Source organism: Narcine bancroftii, chromosome 11, assembly GCF_036971445.1.
Source record: "Narcine bancroftii isolate sNarBan1 chromosome 11, sNarBan1.hap1, whole genome shotgun sequence".
Classification (NCBI taxonomy): Eukaryota; Metazoa; Chordata; class Chondrichthyes; order Torpediniformes; family Narcinidae; genus Narcine; species Narcine bancroftii.
This window is the reverse complement of record NC_091479.1, coordinates 81124156-81146635: the sequence shown is the minus strand read 5'-3', so window position 1 is coordinate 81146635 and position 22480 is coordinate 81124156. Positions and strand designations below refer to the sequence as shown.

At 41.6% G+C, this 22480-nt stretch overlaps 1 protein-coding gene across 1 annotated transcript in view; it reads right to left on the bottom strand.

Annotated features, from left to right (window-relative positions):
• Nucleotides 1-1675: 1675 nt before the first annotated feature.
• LOC138746017 (IQ motif and SEC7 domain-containing protein 3-like) overlaps nucleotides 1676-22480 on the bottom strand; it is a 124725-nt gene continuing 103920 nt past the window's right edge. The window contains exons 12-13 of the mRNA XM_069903692.1: nucleotides 16492-16538; nucleotides 1676-2663 (exon numbers count right to left, since the gene is read on the bottom strand). Of these exons, the coding sequence (XP_069759793.1) occupies nucleotides 2229-2663; nucleotides 16492-16538 (482 nt within the window). The 3' untranslated portion in view covers nucleotides 1676-2228. The remainder of the gene's footprint in view (nucleotides 2664-16491; nucleotides 16539-22480) is intronic.

The window sequence follows — 22480 nt, the reverse complement described above, 5'->3', positions numbered from 1 at the left end:
TATTAATCAGATATTCACCATGGTAGCACCTTATGAGTGGAAACAATCAATGTATGGAATGGATCGTCCTTAAATTCAAATTACAATGAAAAATGTAACTACTCTACCACAAAACTCAAGCATTACCTTTTTAAACTTGCAACAGGAAGTCCTGTGAACATACAATGTAAAATGCTCTAAATTATACAATAATATGCCACAGCAAAAATTTAAAATATCATTTCTTTTGTTATAATAAATATTACATACATTAATAAATAATAACTTTAGTGTAAGTTGGATTTCTTAAAGATGATTAACAAGCACACAACCTATCCCTATCACACAATGAATTGAAATATAATCACAAAATATTGATTATATATTGAAATTCTTTAAGCATCATTTATTGAGAGAATTGTGATTCAATGAAAAGTGTGCATTATTGGACCAAATATCACTTATGTCAAAACTAACAAGGTGACAATTCAGAGACCACGGATGATTTTTATCCTAGTGTTTTTTTTATATATAATCCTACAGAATAACTTGTTAAGTCAAATCTGACCAGAGCCAATTGAATAAAACATCCTCCAAAACTGGGAGCAATAACAAATACAGAAAGAACATCTCTCGGGAACATCATGCCCCTCTGATTAACTGTTATTTTTCTCAGTGTACCTTGGTATCTCAATGTAAACTATATACATTATAAAATTCCTGTCTCCTCTGCAAACCTCTGATCTCACTTTCTTCTTTCTCCCACTGCTACTGGAGACACAAAGTAATTGAACCCTTTACTATCAGGTGTTGTTCTTCAGTTGCATTAAATATATTGCTACAGTAACGACTGAAATATTCTAATTCTAATCAAAATTATATTTTATGAATAAAGAAAATATAAAATTTCTGAACTCTTATTCTAAACTGAATTGTTCTATAAATTCAGATACATTTAAAACAGTAGTGCATGAAAACTCAATATAAAAACCTACTCTGCTTTCTTTAATCTACCAAAAGCTTATTAACAGCAAATTTAATAATGGTCAATTCAATCTGTGAATCTGGATTATCTACAATAAAGTTGAAATGCTTCTATTAAACTGCCTTAAAATTTGGTGAATTTTATCATCTAGAAATTAAGTTATCAAAGCTGTGCCCTGGATGTCCAAAGATACACAATTTTCATCAATCAAATGTTCATCAAATCACTAGAAAATTAGTTGTTAATGATTGTGAAGTCATATTGTGTCTTTCTGTTTTCAAGCCAGAATAAGTCTATTGTTGATTTGCCAGGTTTGTTTCCTCTCTGCTGAGGGTTGACTATTGAATTCTGGAAGCTAATCCCCAAATTTTCTACAACATGTATCATACACAGCCTGATAATGAAAAGATCAGGATAAACAGGGTCCTTAGATCATCATTGCCGAAACCAAGATTGATGATTTGAAGAAGTGTGAATTGCTTTTAACTGTAATATACCCAAAGCACAGGATACACATGGAAGGCCAGTTAATTGTCCAGATCTGACCGGTTCAGATCTCAACGTCACTTAATGCAGCCATTCTCAATGGTGGGATTACGCCCGACCCCAACCCCCCCCCCCCCCACCTCCGCTGGCCACAGCACATTTAAGTAAAAGAGTAAAGTCTTTTTTTCTTTTCACCTCACATAACAAATATTTTAATGTTTTTTTTGTAGTCAGTAGGAGAGAATTACAGAAGAAATCAAAACAGTCTGCTTCATTAAAAAAATTTCCAAAAAAAACTGTCTGCTTCACAGGAAAGGGGGTCCACAAGCATTGCTCAAAGTCCCAGAGTTCTTGGGGGGGGGGCAGGGAAAAATAACTGAAAAAAGGTTGAGAATGGCTGATTTAGAGGGAAAGAATAAGGGAATACTTCATAGACTCTTAAACTATATCTTCTGGTGGATAAACTATTAGTATTATCTACAAAATCAACTCTATACAATGATTATCTCACCTCCTTGATGGAACAGGAAATTAGGACAAACACAGTTAGCCATTAGAGGAGAGATAATATTGGGTGGAGAACGTTGGAAAAAGAAAACATTTTTAATGGAAAATTATTTACCATGATAGCCCATGAGAGATTTGAGCCAATGTACCAAAGAAAGACAAACTGCTATTTGAATGATAGGGAATAATTTTTCAATGGATAATTTAGCTACATATGGACCTGTGAACCAAAAACATGCTTAATCTGGCTTTAAAGTTACGCATTGCATGGCTACACTAAACTTCGTGATCCACTGGAATATCTACGTCTGTGTACAAAAGAATTGGGAGGACAGTATTGGTGAGGGTGGTTGTAGGGTGGAGGCGGAGGTGGTAAAGGGGGCTGGGGAATGGCTTTCACAGGTGTTCCTTGAAGCCTGTCTTCAACTAGTTTGCGAGGTGTTGAGCAGGAGGAGTTGGTGTCTGTTCCCACTTGATGAGTAGGGGACTCATTCTGCGGGCTGTCCAGCTTGTCAGAATTCACTGGGAGGACGATGACATTCACAATCTGTTGGCACTGGAGTAACGTTTCAGGGAGGTGATCCAAAGTTCCTGATGCTGTCGAGTTTTCTTGCTTGATGTTAAGGATGGTGTTTTGCTGGACTGCACATTCCTGGTTTCCCACTGAATTATGTTGGTAGGCTTGAAGCCTGTTGTGAATTGACACCTAAGTTAGAAATAGTCAAAACATTGTTACTTTGAACATTCGCACATTGCAACTGTTCTTACTAGCTAGTGCAGAGGAAAGAAGACTTCATAAATCTGAAACAGTGATCTTCTGTCATCCAAATGAACCACAGACCAAGTGAGACTCTGTCACCAAAATCATTCATAGTAGAAGAACTCCTAACATCAAAAGCAGCCAATGTATAGCCTGGAAATCTGGTGTTTTTATTACAGTGCTATGTGTTCGATAACCCAAATAAATGAAATATGATGGCCATCTTTACAGGGCCACTTCACATCACTCACACAATTCAACAAGGCAATTCCTATCATGGATCACTTACTCACACCAAAGTGATCTCGATATCAAGATATGTAGGACAGTTCAATTTGCTGTGTAATACTCCTTTCGGAGTATGCAGGGGAACTTGGACTATTGGTTACTCTGGAATGACCATGTTAGGTTTTATAATATTGAGTGACAACCCCATTGAGGATTTTAGTAAGGAACTGACTGCTCTTTGAATAAATTGTGAAAATGTGAAGGAAGTAGTTTTCATAAAGTTTTCCCTTGCTGTTTGTTTCTGGAGAGAGGAAAATACTTGCTCTCACTGAAAGTGCTTTCTTTATTAGTTTAACCCACCAGCTATCTATCAGCATTTTAAAAAATAATGCAGATATGTTTGGGTCCACCTAAGACAACCTGGTCATCCAGAGCTGTGCCGGGGAAGCCTGCAGAGTAAGTGAAATATTTTTCTATATCCTTTGCCACCCAACTCCCCAATCTGTTTTTTCCTTTAGTCAAACCATCTCTCTCCTCACAGTCGTTCCCAATTCCCTCATTGTTAGTGTTACTCGACCACTAATCGTGCCAGCCATCCCCAGATTTCCCTGCCTATCCATCTCTGGCCCTCCCACTCTTTAAATTTTTTTTAGACATACAGCACGGTAACAGGCCATTTCGGCACATGAATCCATGCCGCCCAAGTTATGTACAATTAACCTACACTCCCGGTATATTTCGAATGGTTGGAGGAAACCAGAGCCCATGGGAAAAACCCATGCAGAGACAGGGAGAATGTACAAACTCCTTAGAGACAGCGCAGGATTTGAACCCCAGTCCCAATCGCTGGAGTTGCAAAGGCTAACCACTGTGCCAACTGTGCCACCCAACCTGGTATTTGCCACTTCATTCCAGCCTCTCCAAACACAGGAATGAGGAAATCAAATTGGAACTCAGAAATGACTTGGAAATTACTGCAAAAGATGACTTAATAATGGAAATGTCTGCAAGAGCCAGGTTTTAGAATGAAGGGATGGAGGAAGAGCAGAGTAAGTAGAGCCTGAGATTTTCTTGAGAGGCCACATAGAGCCAACCTGCACATTTAATTGAGCAGCTAGCCCAGCCCATTCTGATTGGGCCTTTCTATGATCCCACCAGCCAATTGCCTTTAAGCCAAGTAAGCAGGAGGTCACTGGGTGATCATGCAGTAATATCCTAGAGGAAAGGGGTTCCTCCATCCTTGCTCTCTGGCCATCATGCATCTCTGAATCACCAATAAGATTGAGATTTAATACCTTCTCAGTTCACAGGCAATTAGTGCTGTCTAATAACCTAAGAATCAACAATTAAAAACAGCAATGCCTGCACAGCATGGGGCAGATTGTAGGCCAAATCAGTCAACAGCCGGGACAATCTGTGGAGGGGCCACTTCTTTGGGTGTGTCCGTGAGATGGCCATAAGCATAGTTCTTGTGGCACCTACTAGTGTATTCCTGCTTCCCTTGCTTGGTCTATGAAAATAATTTGAGGCATTTGAACCAGGAAATCGAGATATATTACACACACTGTGTTTTCTCCGGAAATAACAGCCAGGGCCTTTTTATATAGAAGCTCTGACTTGTGTATTAAAGGTCAACAAACAACATCGTCAGGAAGGATTGTTTTTCATTTGGAATGGTTTCGATTGGAATAGTGTTATAGTACATAACCTGAAATCTTTGGGATCATCAGTCCTGTCTCTGCTCAGTATGGCCATTAAAACCCCTTCCTCCTCTCTCATACCTTGGAAGTATGCAGAATCATTGCATGGAGCAGCTATGACTCCAATTGACCAGTCGGAACTGGTATGCCATTTTTTGTTACATCAGGAAAACTTTATAAATTGTTAACTAGTTGCAAATATACAACTCCCTCCACTTTCTCTCTGCAGCTTATTTTAAGGTAAGAAATTCCCAACACAGACCAGGGAAACAAAAGGGTAGATAAGAAGTGGCCATGTTGAAGCTGTCAACCTGGGGCTTGCTAAATGACAGCCAGTTTTAGCTTTGGTCTCTCTTCATTTCCTGAGGAACACCATGATTTATTGAATTTAAACAGGTCTTTATAACTGCCCAACACAATCAGTATCAATATCATTAGATATCATAACAGGTCACTTTGATTTGCAGTCCTATTTCTGTTTTTGCTCACAGCTTTGTCCAGTTGCAAAAATTGATTCAGAAATTGTGGTCAAAGTAATGGCAGGGCTAATAGAGCCCAGTGTAAATGTAATGAGATCTCCAGTCAAGGGCAGGGACACAATTAGACTTAGATATCAACATTTTTCTGTTGGAGACTCATCCTTTCAGTGTTTATTCAAATACAGGATGCAGCATGAACTTGCTGGACTTAAAATCAGACGTGAACTTGATTAAATCACATCATTGCAATGGAAATACATTCTTAATGACAAAATGTGTTAATTACTCCTCAACAATGAAAATAAACTATTACAACTCAGCAATTATTGGAGAGCTTACAATTCACACTACTGTGGTGGAACACTGTATTACAGTCATTGTACTGGTTGACCCGCCCTGATACTGTAACTCCTCCCCCTCCAGGATTCCTAATAACGGCGAAATCACCCAATCCTCCCCCTCGGTACTGCCTTGGAATTGGGCCAACAGTAAGATATGACTGTAAGTTTATAGTGATTAAAGCCTATTATCTCATCTTCTGGTCTGTCAGGTCTAATTGATAGCACTACAATTACTTTCTGACCTTTTTTTAATTACCCTCCTTTTCCAGATTTTCTATTTACTTTCTGATTGAATTTATAGTCCTACTTGCACTTGTTTCAAACTCTATTTCATTCCTTCTCTAATTTTCAGTAAAGCAGGGCAAAATCTCATGGAAATATATAGAATGGTGACGTACAGAATAGTCTTCCATTGTGATTTTCACTTTCTGCTGCATGAAAGTAGATTGTGATTCCATAGTCAAATTGGTTAATTACTTTTATTTAAAAATAGTAAAAAGAAAACTGCAGAAAGAGAGTGGGAGAAACTGTATGGTGGGTTCTCACCATACCTTCAGGAGAAAACCTTGAACACGGTGTAATCAGCTCATCATATCCTTTCTTATAGATTTATACAATTTTTCTGTTTGCACAAAAGTTGGGGAAAAGCACGTTCCATCCTACTGCTGCTGTAATTTGAGAGACGCTTACTGCTTTACAAATTCAGAGTCTAACTCAAAAAGTAATGAAATGAGATATTTCTGTCACGTTGAGGTTCCAGTTTACATAAGGTTAAAGGATAAGTTCTGTGTGTGAGAAATCTGCCTCAATCCTTGTGCATTATCAGTATTTCGTCTGGTAGAAATATTTTAAATGTTAACTGTGATAAAGAGATACAATACTAGTATTGGTAAATTTAAAAAGAATGGCAGAAGACTTTAATATGAGTCGTGATTGATGCACCCAGCACACTACTACAAACTGTGAAAATAGTATCGGAGAAATATCACTCCTCCAAATACTTTACCTCTTGATTATTCTGAAGGAATACAGTGATCGGATGAATAAGGGGTGTGGAACACTGATATCATTGAGGAGTAGGGGAATTAATGGTCAGATGGGTGAACACTTTCTAGATGAGACAATGAGTTAGAGTAGAATAAAGTAGTCTAAACAGGTTTTGTGCATAGCTCCTTGCAGTGAGGCAAAACATTTCACAGTGGTAAAATACATCAGAAGAGTATAAAAGAAATATCCACATTATTATTATTTTTTTATGTGATATTACACTATTCAAACACATCCAGTGCATGAGAGGTACAAGCATGGTCAGTCTAGTTGAGTACATTCTCCTGTCATTCCTCCCTTGGTTCCCTCCCTCTTTCCAATCTCTGTCACCCCTTTGAACTCTTTTCTTGCATCCCCACTCCTCTATTCTCCACACAGCCCGCATCCTCTTCTCATTTACATTCCACATCAATCCCAGCATTTTCTCCCACAGATATCCTGTTCTCTTTCCTCTTTGCTCTCCTCCTACTTCAATATGCAATCTGGTTTTCATGCTTTGTCGATCTCCTAATGTCTCCATGTTCTCCAGCCTGTGGACAGTCTGATACCTGATTAACATACATTATTGCAAGGCCTCAGCCAAGCTTAGGGAGGAATGTGAGGCACAAAAACATTCCACCCCCCCCTCCCCCCCACCACCCCCCCCCCCCCCCCGGCATGGGCACAAAATCAGAGGAATACATTCCTCTCATTTACGCCTTCCGGTACTCAGGAACTTTTCCCTCCAAACACAAGAGGTGTAGCGAGTGTCCCCTCATCGCCCTGACCACCATCCAGGGACCTAAATGGCCTTTCAGGTGAGGCAGAGATTTTTGTGCACCTCTTCCACCCTATTACATTTGATGTTCCCAACATAGGTTTCTCTACATTGGTGAGACCAAAAGCATTCTAGCCACCAACTTTGCCAAACAACTGCACTCTGTCTGGTTGCTCCCAAACTATTTTATCTCTCCTCAGCCTCCTCTGGAGCTAGAGTGAGGTCAACACAAACTAGAGAAACTCATATTTACCTCATATTCCACCAGGCTGGTCTACAACCCAATGCCCAATGTTGAATTCTCCGATTTCAGGCAGCCTGCAGCCAGTCTATTTCTTTCTCTCTCTTTCTGATTCATTCAGGTCCTCTCACAAGCATTTTTCTCTATTCCTCTTCCCCCTACCAGTCACTTGTTACTCAGTTTGTTTCCCCCCCCCCCCCCACCCCCGGCTCCATCTGCCTATCGTGCACACACTCACCCAAATCTCAACTCAACTCTCACTTGATATTGGCCATCTTCCCTTATCATTCTCAGTCCTGTATCCCCCCTTTCCCTATTGTTCCCATTGCCTGAGATCCCTCCCTTATCAGGTTCAACTCATCATATTAAATTCTATTATCTGCAGCCTTTTGTTGTCTCCACATCACCTCCCAGACTCTGCCACCATCTCCATCTTCCCTCCCTCACCTGGCCGCATCTGCCCATCAACCCCTTCTCACCTGGATCCACCTATCACTTGCCAGCTCCTGCTTCATCCCACCCTCTTACCTCTTTATTCTGGCTATCTCCCCTTTATGCTCTCAGCCCTGATACATGTCTCGACCTGAAACATGAACCATCGCATTGTTTCTACAGATGCTGCCTGACTTTCTGAGTTCCTCCAGCAGCCCTTTTCTTTTTGCTCTAAAGGAATATATCGTATTTACTAACAGACACCATTAGGTATTTTCACAGGGTTAACTTTCATCATCCCAGATGCTTCTGGGATTCTATTTACTAAGGTCTCTGATGTTTTGTGGCCAGATAAATCTTTCATGACTTCATTATTTTCATTGATCTTCTTCTTCTGGTTCACCTGATGTTATTCCATGCATTTTAGTGTTTGTTTCTGGGAGATTTCACCACATTTTCAGACATGCTGTATTTGAACTGCAAGGAGAGGCAGATCTGTGAATGTAACACTGGGCCAATCCACATCACAGAGGATGCTAAAATAAGATTGTAGCTTACATTGCTGTAATCTGCTTCTCAGTTGGATAGCAACCAACAATTTTGAGTTATCACTTGCTAACTCATTTCATACTTTTCCTTTTTGGATAGTTTTCAAAATGGATAAATATGATGCAAGTTTTTTTTCTGAGGCCATCCTTTCCCAATGGAGTATCTATACTATATAATGAAGTCCCATGAACCTTGTGTTAAATTATCAAATTACCATCAATAAGACAGATTTCTTTGTTTACAAAAATCGATCAATATTTAAGATTTGAATGTAATCAATGTTGTGATCCACTTTTGGGGAACCACATGAAAATACAGGTAGGTTGGGAGATGAGCCATACAAAGACCCCTTTCTCATTCTGCTGCTCCAAATTCTTACATTCATTTTCCAACTGTGTAGATATCTACAAGTGTCTCCATGACCATATCCAACATTGACTGCATCAATGCAGCACCAAGAGGAAAGTTTTTATTTGATCCAAAGCAAGGTAAGATGGTCAGTCAATATTCTGAATGTTATGACATGCTCATGTCCGCACATGTGATCTACGTCTTCCACAACATTCACCCACACATTCTATCAAGGTTATAAAACATCACTTGGAGTGACTCAGCATCAATTTCATCAGGATATTGCAGCTTTGAAAGAATATCTTTTGCAATTTTATTTTCTCAATTTCTCTCCATTCGCCAGATTATGCTTAAACTGCTTTAAACTGCTTTAAAAGCACTGCCTCCATATTGAAGAAAACGCGAAAGTCATCCTGCATAACTTTCCTTTATCAGGACACAGATAGCAAAAACAACAATAGAACATGAGAGAATTATTGGGGAGCAGAGAAAGGAGGACTGAGAAATTAAAGCACTTTGGGTGGAAAGGCAAATGGTGGGATAATGAGAAAGAGACTGAAGAAGAAAAGCAACTGTGATTCTAGAGGTGGGCTGAGTAAATTCTTCATTAGGGAAGTGGAGGATAAGGTGAGAGCACCTGGTAGAGAGTGACAACAACAACAGTTGTACTTGTATAATGCCCATAGTGTAACATCCCAAACAACCAAAGTTTACCAAGATTAGTTCACAGGTTGGTCAAAAATATGAGATTTAAGGAACATCTTAGAGAACAAAAGGAGTTGGAGAGGAGGGGAAATTTAAGGGGGGGGGGGGATTTCAATGCAATTGTCTTTAACTCCAAGCTCAGCACTGGAGATGGAGCAATTCAAATCAGTGGTGTGTGAGAGGTTAGAGTTGGAGGCACAGAGAGGTGTCAGGGCCAGAGGAAACTTACAATTTATAATTTAGACGCACAGCACGGCAACAGGCCCTACTGGCCCACGAGCCTGTGCCCTCAAATACACCAATTAACCTGCAATCTCTTACACTTTGAAGGGTGGGAGGAAACCAGAGCCCCTGGAGGAATCCCATGCAGACATGGGGAAACTGTACAAACTTCTCACATAAGCAGGGAGAGGAAAGTTTTGAAATTGGAGGGGTTTTTTTTTTTAGAATCAAAGTATCCCTTAACAAGGTGACAGCGTGAGCCAGTTGGTGCAATGATGGATGCAATTTACCAGAATTAGTTGATAGGGAGTAGTGCTTTTAGTGTCTTGATCATTGGGGGCTGGAAGATGGAATCCTGGCTGAAGTGCATAATAGACTATCCAGAGTAATAAATGCTTGGTTGAGCTGATGCAGGTGCACAGTTTCAAAAAGTAAAATGGGTGGGAAATACATGGACGCCAAAGCTGCAGGCAACTTGTTTCAGTTGTGGACTGTTGCCAGGGAGAATGAATCAGAAGCTACATAAATGAAATGGGGATTGAAGACATTGGTTTCTATCCATTATTCCAAATGGATAAGATAGAAAACATTGGGATAATAATAAAAAGCTGTCTAAAGATATTAGGGGAAAAAAGTGGATAAAGCAAGATGGGCAAACATTGGGACATAGCAAAATAAGCAAGCAGAAAAGTATTAAAAATAAATAAGGAGTTCCAGTTGAGTGACCAAAGAGTGGAAAAGATGCAACCAAATTACAAAAGTGAAAAAAAAAGCCTTTGCGGAAAAAACCTTGAAAGTTGATTATCAAATAATTTAAAAGAGGGAGAATATTGAGGTCCTGGCATGGAATAACATTATTATAAAGTAGCTGATTGTAAGTGGACATGAAGAAGCTGGAACAAATTATAAAGGCATGGGGAGGAGTTGCAATGGGGAGAAAATGGTGGACAGAATAGTGAACATCTTTGGAGGAAATAGAATGGCAAAGGGAGACAGGAACACTTGGAAGATGAGAAAATAGGAGTAAAATTTAAAAGTATGTGATAGAAAAAAAGTTGAAAGGCACTTGAATTATTGATGAGTTAAGGAAGAAAATAATGTATAACTGTAAATGAATGAAATAAGATGCTTGTCGAACTGAGACAAGGATAAATATGCCAAAGCACATTGGCAACTATTGGCAAGGACAAGTATTGAAAAGATAGAACCTGGAACACTTAGAGAGGCAAATGTACACAGACATGCACACACAAAGAAAAATGCTGTAATACCAGTGCTGCTACTGGTGTGGACCCAAGAGAGCAGAGAGTGGTGACATAGTGCTGTTTCAAAGGGGTCAAACAGGCATTAAACAGCCTGTGTTCAGCAGCGGCCACAAGGGGGTTGCAGACTACGGGGGAAAAGCGGCACCAGAAATGGGGTGAACACCCCCATGGAGAAAGAGAAGCAGAGGAGATTGTGGTGTTACGACCACCAGCCTACTGAAGGGGGCGATCTCTGTACCTGCAGGAAGACCACCCAAGGAGCTGACTCCATCTGGCTGGCTGTCATTCAGCTGACCAGAATAGCCTAAGAATGACCTTCCTGTACTTGGACAATGTCACCATCTGTGGCCACGACCAGCAGGATCACGATGACAACCTGGACAGATTTCTCCGGTTGGCTGAGGAGCTGAACCTCACTTACAACAAAGAGAAGTGCGTGTTCAGCACCACCTGCCTCGCCATCCTAGGGTACATGGTATCATTGGTCCCAACCTAGAACACATACGTCCACTAATGGAACTATTCCTCCCCCACATGGTCAAGGCCTTCTGTAGGTACCTTGGGCTTTTCTCCTATTACTCCCAGTGGATACCCTGTTTTTCAAACAAGGTCCAACCACTGGCCCAAGCCACCATCTTTCCCCTCCTCCCAGAGGCGCAAGCAGCTTTCGCTTACATCAGGCAGGACATCACCAATGCCATGATGCATGCTATGGACAAGGACACCCCATTCCAGGTGAAGTGCAATGCCGCTGATGTTGCCCTCACGGCCACCCTCAATCAAGGGGGGTGACCTGTGGCCTTCTTCTCCAGGACCCTCTACGGTTCCGAGCTTGGGCACTCCGCCATTGAAAAGGAGGCCCAGGCGATCATGGAAGTGGTCTGCCACTGGTGCCACTACCTGGCAGGCAGGAAGTTCCCCGTACTCACCAACCAACACGCGGTGGCATTCATGTTCAGCATTGCCCATAAGGGCAAGATCAAGAATAATAAGATCTTGTGCTGGAGAGTCGATCTGGCCACATTCAGCTACGACAACTAGTATAGACCGGGGAAGTTCAATGACTCCCCTGACGCCCTGTCCTGGACCTACGCTACTGTGCAGTCCAACCATCTACAGGCGCTGCACGACACCCTCTGCCACCCGGGGACCATGCACCTCTATTACTTCATTAAGTCCCATAACCTCCCCTTCACCGTCCAAGACGTCCGGACCATGACCGAGTCATGCAGGGTCTGTGCGGAATGCAAACCGCACTTCTTTCACCCACCACAGGCCCATGTCATCAAGGCTACTCGGCCCTTCAAATGGCTTAGCATCGACTTCAAGGGCCCCCTGCCCTCCACAAACAAGAATGTCTACTTCCTCGCGGTCGTAGACGAATACTCCCATTTTCCCTTCACCATCCCTTGCCCTGACACCTCCACAGCCACCATTATCAGGGCACTGACGCAGATCTTCACCACGTTCAGATACCCTGGTATTCATGCACAGTGATCGAGGGTCCAGCTTCATGAGTGAGGAGCTGTGCCAGTACCCGGTAGCATGAGTCATTGCGGCTAGTTGTACTAAAACCCAAGGGGCAATGGGCAGGTGGAGCGTGAAAACAGGGTGATCTGGAAGGTAGTTCTCCTGGCCCTGAGATCCAAAGGCTGGTCCATTGACTATTGGTAAGAAGCCCTCCCCGAGGCACTCCAGCCCATTCGGTCACTCTCATGCACAGTTATAAATCAGATCCATCACGAGCGCCTTTCTCGTTCCCTAGGAAATCGGTGACTGGGTTCTCCCTTTCAGCTTGGCTCACATCTTTGGAACCAGTGCTCCTCCACAAACATGTGTGGGCCCAACAGTCAAACCCGTTGGTCGAGCATGTATTCCTCCTCCATGTAAATCAGAACTACGCCTACGTCAATGGCCATGAGGACACCGATTCGACCAGGGATCTGGCACCAGCAGGGGCCCCACCACCCCAGCATCAGGACTACCCAGCCCAACCTCCCCACCAAGGGTATACCTTGGCCCACCAGGATTCGGGGCCAACCTCCCTCCACCCCTCCAGAGGGCTCCACTCCCAGCAGACCAGACCCACCCAGCCACCCCCCCCACCCACTGTGGACAGACATAGATAGACACCCACCCCCCCCCCCCACCGAGGACAGACATACAAATAGACACCACGCTGCCCACACCAAACCAGCTAATCCTCAGGCAACCATGCCCTCAACCACCTTTGACCAGTAGCCAAACCTGCCACAGTCCCAGAGACTCTGACGGTGCCGAACCACCTGAATTTGTAAATACCACCCGACACCATTTTTACACACTTCCTCCCCAGCCTATTGCCGGGGATGATCTCTGTACCTGCAGGAAGACCACCTAAGGGGTTTACTCCACCTGGCCGGCTGTCAATTGGCCGACCTGAATATAAACCTGCCGGCCCCTCCTGAGCCAGTCACACGGGGAGCCACCAGGGCATAAACTGGTATTCAGACTTCTACTGGAATAAAACCCGTTGTACAGTCTTTTCTGAGTTTGTGCTTGCTTGCTGCTACCTCAATGCCCCACAGCAGTGGATCAGCAAGGGGCTTAGCAGCTGAGGGACCCACACAGGCTGTGGGTAACGTGGTCCATAAGATCTGCACGGGCTGTGGGCTGCTGGAGACTCAAGGGAACCAGCAATTGGTGCCAAGATTCAAGAGTGTACTGAGGACAAGAAGGGCCTTGGGCACTGAAGGCTACCTGATCATGTAGGAGGTTTGGACCTGGAGCTTGTTTGCTGATTGATCGAACAGGAGTCTGTGGGGCTGCACTGTGGAAACGTTTGGGTGAATCCATGGACACTTAGTGATTCTGAAGGGACTCTCTTTTGCTTCTCTTTCTCCTGTATGGTAAGGGGCAGAAGGTAATTTTGTATTATGTTAAATTTTCTGTCCTATTACATGGCATTAAAAGCATCTTGAATCTTGACACACGTACGCGCGCGCGCGCGCGCACACACACACACATTTCTTTTCTCTCTAGTGATTGGTTGATGTCACTCATTCCATTTCCAATTTCATTTTAATTATTAATGTAAATTTATGCAGTCTCCTTGGTTAATTTGAAATAATGATTTGAAAAAAATAAATATCTTTGAGAAGGAATTAATCATAAAATCATGGAAGCAGCACAGATAAAGACGATTCAACCCAGCATGTCTACCACAGTCAAAAGTCATGTTAGGGTATTCTTACACCTCACCCTTCGATCAAAACCCAAAAGATTACAGTTCATTATGTATTCCTTCAGAGACTTGTTAAATGTGCTGAGAACTTCTGCAGTGAGTTCCAGGATCCTACAACCCTTCAGATGATTTTCTGTTTTCATTATTTTCCACTAATCACTCTGTAAATTAACTTCGGTCAATGTTTTCAGTTTACTGACCTCTTTGTCATGAGAACCATGTCTTTCCTATTCACCTTACATAATTTTATGCATCTCAATTAATTTCCTTCTCAGTTCCCTTTGTTCTAAAGGGAGTGCAACCACAGCCTCATTATTATAATTCTGCAGCCTTCTATATTATGGAACAGCTTTTCTGTAATACAATGACCAGCATTACACAAAATTGTTGTGATCTAATTGCTATTAATTGTTACCCTTATATTTGATCTTCCAAAGTGCAGATTAAATTCCATCTGCCATTTTCTGCGCATATCTTTTATCTTTAACTGATCAATATCCTGTTGTATTCTTTGGTAACCCTTTACACTATCCACAACTGAGCCAATCTTTGTATCATCTGCAAACATACTAACCCAACCACCTATTTTTTTCATCAAGCCATTTACCAATATCACAAACTGTACTGACAATACCCACACCAGCAGTGCGAGTATAAGACAGCTTTAATAAACTAATATGTACATTAAGAGGTCTTGTCTCTGCAAGATGAATCTGGAAGGCAAGACTGTAGCTCTGGACTGCTTTATATACAAGGTCACCAGGATGACCTCTCTTCTATGAGCCAGCTAATTTTGTATCCAAACTATCAACTTACCATGGATCTTATGAATCTGCATCTTCTGGATCAGCTATCCAAAGGGACCTTGTCAAAGACAATGTGCAAAACATCTATGACCCAACCATCTTTATCTTCTCAATAAACAATTAATTTGGTAAAGACATGACCTGTCCCTCGCAAAACCTCATCAACCGCCCACAATCTGACCAAATCCTTTCCCTAAGTATCCCTTCAAATAGTTTCTTCACTATTGATGTGATGTGAGGCTTACTGATCTATAAATTCCTCAACTATCCTCTGTTCCCTCCTTGAACAAAAGTGCAGCCTGAGCGATTTGCCTTCCAAAGGAAACAGATGGTCGTCACTCACCATATCTATACTCTTCATGATTTTATAGACTTCAATAAGATCCCCTCTCAACCTCCTATAGGCCAAGGTTTATCCAGTCTCTCATGAAAACCTATCTTCCTTAGTTCTGGCAAAAACTTAGTAAGCCTCTTCTGTACTCTTTACAACTTTACAATAACCTTTCTGCAACTAGGAGGCAAAACTGCACATAATGTTCCAAGTGCGAGCTCACCCACATCTTGTATAACTTCAGCAAGACTTGTATTCAATGCCCGACCGATGAAGGCGAGCAGACCAGATGCTCTCTTCACTACTCTGCTATCTTTAAAGAGTTATGTACCTGCACCCCTAATCCTCTCACTCTCTTTTGGGCACTGCTATTGACAGCGTTAATCCTGCCACGTTTTGATTTACCCAAATGCAGCCTTTTGAATTGACTCTGCAAAAGGCAAAGACATTGAAAAAGATAAAAAGCATTAGAAACAAAGAAGTAAACCACAGAGCAGGTAAGAGAAAACAATTAGGAATAAAACAGCTAAGGTAATTATGGTGGAGAGGAAATAAACTAATATAGAGGAGAGAGAGTGAGTTGAAGGGAAGTAGCAGAGTGTGTAAAGGGGGAAACATTTCGGGAAGAGAAAACAAACATTTGGGAAGAAGAAAAAATAGACAGAGACTGGAGAGAGAAAAATATCTGCAATTTCTGGAGGTAACAGAGAAAATAAATGACAGGTAGTTAGTTAGTGGTGAAACAATTTATAGGTGGTGAGGAGCATTGTGGAAATCTGATCTGGAAGGCAATGGAGAAACAACAGAGAATGAAGCCAGTTTTCCATTCACCAGGTCATCGCTCCCGATTGATTTTAAGCGTTGCTCAATAATGTTAGTAGATTAAAAAAAACAAATGTTAATGCTGATAATAGATTCTTCGTTTGCCTTGACATGCCTTGTTTTATTGATCTCAGGACTTACAAGTGTTCAGAATTAAATCCAGTCGTGTGTTCTAGAAGGAGCTAAAGACCCATGCCAGATCTGTGTATTTTATATTAAAAATAGGCAACTATGAAGCAATAACACAGACCTATTCCAAAGCAGGAGTGTCTTACCTCCACAGCGTTGTTAGTGGTCTTGTTTTCTCCAGACTCTTTTTTGCCTTTAAAACAAAGAATACATTTTTTGACATCAGTTGAGATGCAGGTGTCTGTAGTTCTGAATTCTAGCTGAGCTGTGGTATTCCAGTCTTTGTTAACCTGCACCAATAGATATCAAAGGGATTGTCTTTCATTGAGCAGCACCTCAATATTTTTAGTGCTTTGGATGGAAAAGCATTTATATCTGCTTGTGGCATTCATTCCCTGCTTTGTTCTAATAGTTTGTGATCCATTTTCAATAACATTATGAATGAGCATATTCTATTCTGCTCAGTATTTCCATTCCTATGAACAAATTGCATACTGCTCAATACACCATGGCAAAGGGACCAGACAGAAGCTGCATTCCTTCTATTTCTAAAGAACATTAGAACCAATAAATTATAATAAGATATTCTCCCAGGGCAAAGAGAGAAAGTAAGTGTGTGTGCGTGTGCGTGGACACACACATACTGTATATATGTTTCATTTATTTTAATATTTAAAGAGTAGGAATAATTAGTCAAATAATCTTTTATAACCTAGTCCTTTTTCAAGTTGTTCTTTTATTTTAGAAAGTGGAACTCAGTCAATAAAGTTAAATCTAAAAATAGTTCTATTTTACCACTAACGTATTATGGACATGTTCTTCTGATGTGTTAGCCTATAGCTTCTTTTTGTTCAAGTTTTTAATGAAGAAGTAAAGGTTCAATGCTCTCATGACAGAAAAAAAGCCTTGTGTTTTTGGGTGTCTGATCAGTTCAGAGAACTAAGATAATTCCCGTTGTTTACCAGATGCATTGAGTGAATATATACAAATATACAGGAGAAGGGCTCTGACGCCCATGATCAAATGTGATATTAAAACAAACCAATGCCAAAAGCAGATCTTGTGGGCACAATCACAGAACAAAATAGAGTGCTTGCTTTGGTATACTGACCTCTCCACCCTTTGTTCTTTCAATGTTCCATGTTAGGAACTAAGTTGGCTAAATTGGACAGCACAGGTTAATTCATCTATGTATAACCTCATGCAATATGCAGAAATATTTTGTGCTGCAAACCCTGGGCCCCTGCACCTTACTCTGGCACCGGATCCTTGACCACAGTCAGTACGAATTGGAAAAGAAATCTCCTCCTCACTGACAATCCACACACACACAGACGTGTGCGTAGCCCACTGCTCTCATTACTATACACCCATGACTGTGTGGCCAGGCACAATTCAAATTCTATCTACAAGAGGGAGATATATCAGCTACTTGAGGGGGTTCACAGCAACAACCTTGAATTCGATGGTAGGAAAATCAAGGAGATGATTGTGGACTTCAGGAAGAAATCAGGAAAACATGAACCATTGAGGGATCAGCAGTGAAGAGGCTCAAAAACTTTAAATTCCTGGGCGTCAATATCTCTAAGCATAAGTCCAGGAGCCTCCACCGATTCAGTCACAAAGAATGTTCACGAGCAGCTATACTCTGTGAGGAGTTTGAGATTCCATACGTCACCGAAGAGTGTTAAATATTTTACAGGTGTATCGTGGACACTATTCTGGCAGGGTGAATCTCTGACTGGTATGGAAGTACTCATGCTCAGGACAATAAAAAAACTCCAGAGGGTTGTTAACTCAGCCTGTGACATCATGGGCACCAGACGTCACTCCATCGAGGACATCTACAAGAGGTGGTGTCTTAAGAAAGCAGCCTCTATCTTCAAGGACCCCACCACCCAGATCATGCCTTCTTCACTCTGGGCATTGGCAAGGTTTCCTCCATTCATGTAGCATTACAAAGAATGGTGTTGTTTGGCTCTCGCCTCATGCAGGGCTTTGTGCAGACGGAGTTCAGGTGTTCCAGCATGGAAATGGTGCCAGGTCCATTTCCAAGATGGCAGATCCAACTATCACACAGTCTCAAATGTCAGCATCAGTTTGTTTCATTTGCAACACGATCAGAACCCAGTCACTATTTGAGTGGTGCAGTGGAAGCTCAGATCCATGACATTATGGATTAGCATGTGACCATTCAAAGTTGCATTCTTTGTTTTGCCACAACAATCCAATATCTTTCTTTCAAATAATTCATCATAATAAAGTGTTTACTTCCTTTCAATCTTTTTCAATTTGCCAAATGTTATGATATCTAGTTTATATGTAGTTGTTTTTTTTCTTCAAAAAAGGCTTTCTTTTGTATATTCTCTTTTATATACAACTTTTGATTTATGACTACTATTTATATATTATTAGTGTGAAAATCAATTTAAAAATATTGAATATGGTAAAGATTGCTAAATTTGTCATGTCTCCCTTCACTCCAATCAACAACCTGTGCAACAATCTCCTTGCCACTCGAGGGAGAGCTCGATGGGGCATGTGACATGCTTACCCTCTTTTATTCCCACCTCTGCCATTCCACTTTGTGATGGTGTGTGTGTGTAGCAACCTGGATCTCACTCTGGTCAACTTTTCTTTGTGGATTTCGGACTGCAGATATTTATCTGGTGGTGAGAAGATAGTGCTTGTCTGCATTTGGAGGTTGGGCCTCAGTTCTACCTCATGACTCTGAAAAATCTTCCTTGCAGACTGATGAAAATAAAAAGGTTCAATACCACCTGTTTATTTCCTAGTGAGCCTCATGATCCTCTGTGTATGATCACAGTCTAGCTACTCAATCAGGAAGCTAGCCAATCTCACAGCTAAAGCGACCATGGTTAAGTTCTGACCTCCAAGTTTGCATGATCTCCTCCAGATGCTTTGGTTTCCTGCTACCCAATTTTGCTCCCATAAATAGTGTGCTTGAATGGTCGGAACATTTTGGGGGTAGGGGAGTGATGTTAGTGAAAATGTAAGAGAAAATAGATGATAGGGAAAGGAGTGGGGGATTAGGATTGATGGAGTTCCTCTGAGTCTGGCAATGGATCAATGGCAGCTAAGGTTATAAGGAAAACAGCATGGACCACCTGCACATGCTGAACATCTCGCGATTAAAATCCAGACCCTCAGCATAGTGAAGGTGCATTCAGGGCACCTTGCACGTTGGGAGAATTGTTATCATGCCAGTGGTCCCCATCAAGGGGAAATAAAAAGTTTATTCTTCCTGGAATATTCAGGCCCAGTTAATACAGTTCTTACATTGCTCTGCAACAAGTAGCATTACACCTCCAACATCTTGTTGGGAAAGTGAGGTACTCTCATGCCTTTTCTTTCTCAGCTGACCATAAAAGGATTATTCTTGGCAAGTTCTTGTCGGATATGTTCTCCTGCTGACAGGCCTTACCCCATAACTGCTCCTTACTCTTCTAGCATGCTGCTCATGTCTATGTGCCTTGTCCTCATTCTCCTGGGCATTCTGAGCTATCTCCGGAGGAAAAGAAATCCAGAGGTAAAGACACAATTTCTGATCCTTGGCTCCTTACTATTCCTTCCACTCATCCCTTACCACTAATCGCCCACTTATCACCTCCCTCTGTGACCCCAGGAAGTGCTACACTTGTTCCCCCACTTCCTCCTTCACCACCATTCTGGGCCACAATAGGTTCTTCCAAGTGAAGCAACAATTGTGAGTCTATGGGAGTCATCTATTGCATTTAGTGCTCCTGTTGTGGCCTTCTCTGCATCAAAGAGACTTGATGCAGACTGGAGGCATCACTTTGCTAAGCACCTTCATTTTGTCCGCATCAATAACAGGGATCTCCTTGCAGCCAATCATTTCAATTCTGCACCTCACTCCTGTGCAACATGTCTGTCCATGGCCTCATACACTGCCAAACCAAGGCCACCTGTAAATTGGAGGAGAAACACCTAATATTCCATCTGGGCACTCTCCAAATGGATGGTATTAACGTTGACTTCTCCAATTTCTGCTATAACACTCCCCATTCTCCCTCTCTTCTCTTTTCCTCTCTCATTCCCCTACAACTCTCCACCCACTTCTCTCTCCATTTACAGAGCTATCCCCACTCCCTATTTTCACTTAAGCTTTCCCTACCTTATCCACATTACTATTTGCCTGTGGGACTGTGCTCCTCCCCCTATTCCTACCCCCAGGTGCCTGACTACATTTTGTTCATAACATGATGAAGGTCTCAATCCCAAAATGTTGGTTATGCATCTTTATCTTTGCTGTATAAAGTATGCTGTTTGACCTGCTGAATTTCTCCAGCATTGTGTCTTTACTTCAACGATGGTATATGCAGACTTTCTTGTTTTAGTTTTGTCTACTTGTTGTATCACAAAATAAATGAACAGAAGTAGGCCATTTGGCCCATCGAGTCTGCTTCGCAAATCCCTCTGAGCTAAACTGTTCACACATCTAGTTCCAAGTTCTGGCCTTTTCCCCACATCCCTTGATATCTTGACTAGTTAGATACCTATCAATCTCCCCTTAAACTCCTCCAATAATCAGGGATCCACAATTGCATGTGGCAACGAATTCCACAAATCCACAACCCTCTGGCTAAAGAAATTTCTCCTCATTTCTGTTTTAAATGGGTACCTTCTAATTCGAAGACTATGCCCTCTTGTCCTGGATTCACCCATGAAGGGAAACATCTTATTCATATCTACTCTGTCCAATCCTTTCAGCATTTGAAATGTTTCTATGAGATCCCCTCTCATTCTTCTATACGGCAATGGATACAGTCCAAGAGACACTAAATGCTCCTCATAAGATAGCCCTTGCATTCCAGGAATCATCCTGTTAAATCTTCTCTGTACTTTCTCCAACATCATTATATCTCTTCTAAAATAAGGGGCCCAAAACTGTCTCACCAGTGCCTCATCAACACCTCTTTACTCTTATACACTATTCCTCTTGAAATGAATGCTAACAAAGCATTTGCTTTCTTTACTGCCGATCCAACCTGGTGGTTAACCTTAAGGTTATCCTGCAAAGTCCCTTTGCACTTCTGAATTTTGAATTTTCTCCCCATTCAAATAATAATCTTCTTGTTTATTTTCTCTTCCAAAATGTACAACTGTACATTTCTCGTCATTGTATCCCATCTGCCATTTCTTTGCTCACTCTCCTAAGCTGTCAAGCCTCTCTGCAACCTTTCAGTTTCTTCAACACTTCCTACTCCACCCCTTATCTTGGTGTCATCTGCAAACTTTGCCACAGAACCATTCAATCCATAATCTAAATCATCAATATACATTGTGAAAAGAAGCGGCCCCAACATTGACCCCTGTGGAATGCCGCTTGTAACCGGCAACTAACCAGAACAGGATCCCTTTATTCCCAACCTTTGCTTAATAACTTTCCTATAATTCCATGGGCTCTCCTCTTATTAAGCAGCCTCTTATGCGGCACCATGTTTCCATCATTTTCTGCTGACATTTCAGATTTCCAGCATCTGTAGTATTTTTTGATTTCCAGCTCTTGCAACAAGATTTACAATAAGAACCAACACCCCTCAGCAATCTACACACCTCCCAAACCACTGTTAAAAACTTGCAGTCATTGAAGATGTCTTAATAAAAAAAAGGACTGGTGTGGGAGTAGGGCAAGGAGATATTTTCAGTGATGAATCCTGGGTTCTCTGTGCAAGTTAGTTGCGTCGTTGATGTTTTCTTTGACAATATGGGTGCCACATCAATGTTACATTAAGATTGATGTCATGACTTTACCAATCCATAACGTAACCTGATGCATGGGCTATACAAATGCCAGTATGTGATGTTATAAGGCAGGCAGCACAGAATACCACAAGTGAGTGCTTGAGCAGTGCACATTAATGTCTAACTGGTCACAACAGGGTGGAACTTCATCACCTAAAGTTGTACTTTGAGTGATGGAGCAGTTTATAAATTAAAGTCTGTATACAGTAGTCAGGTTATTAAAATAATGTTGCCTTAAATGATGCAAATTAAGCCCTCTAGCCCCACCATAATAAAATACAATATGTCACCCATTTTTCCACAAGAAGGAACCACAATGAACAATGAGGTAAATGAGGTAAGCTGGCA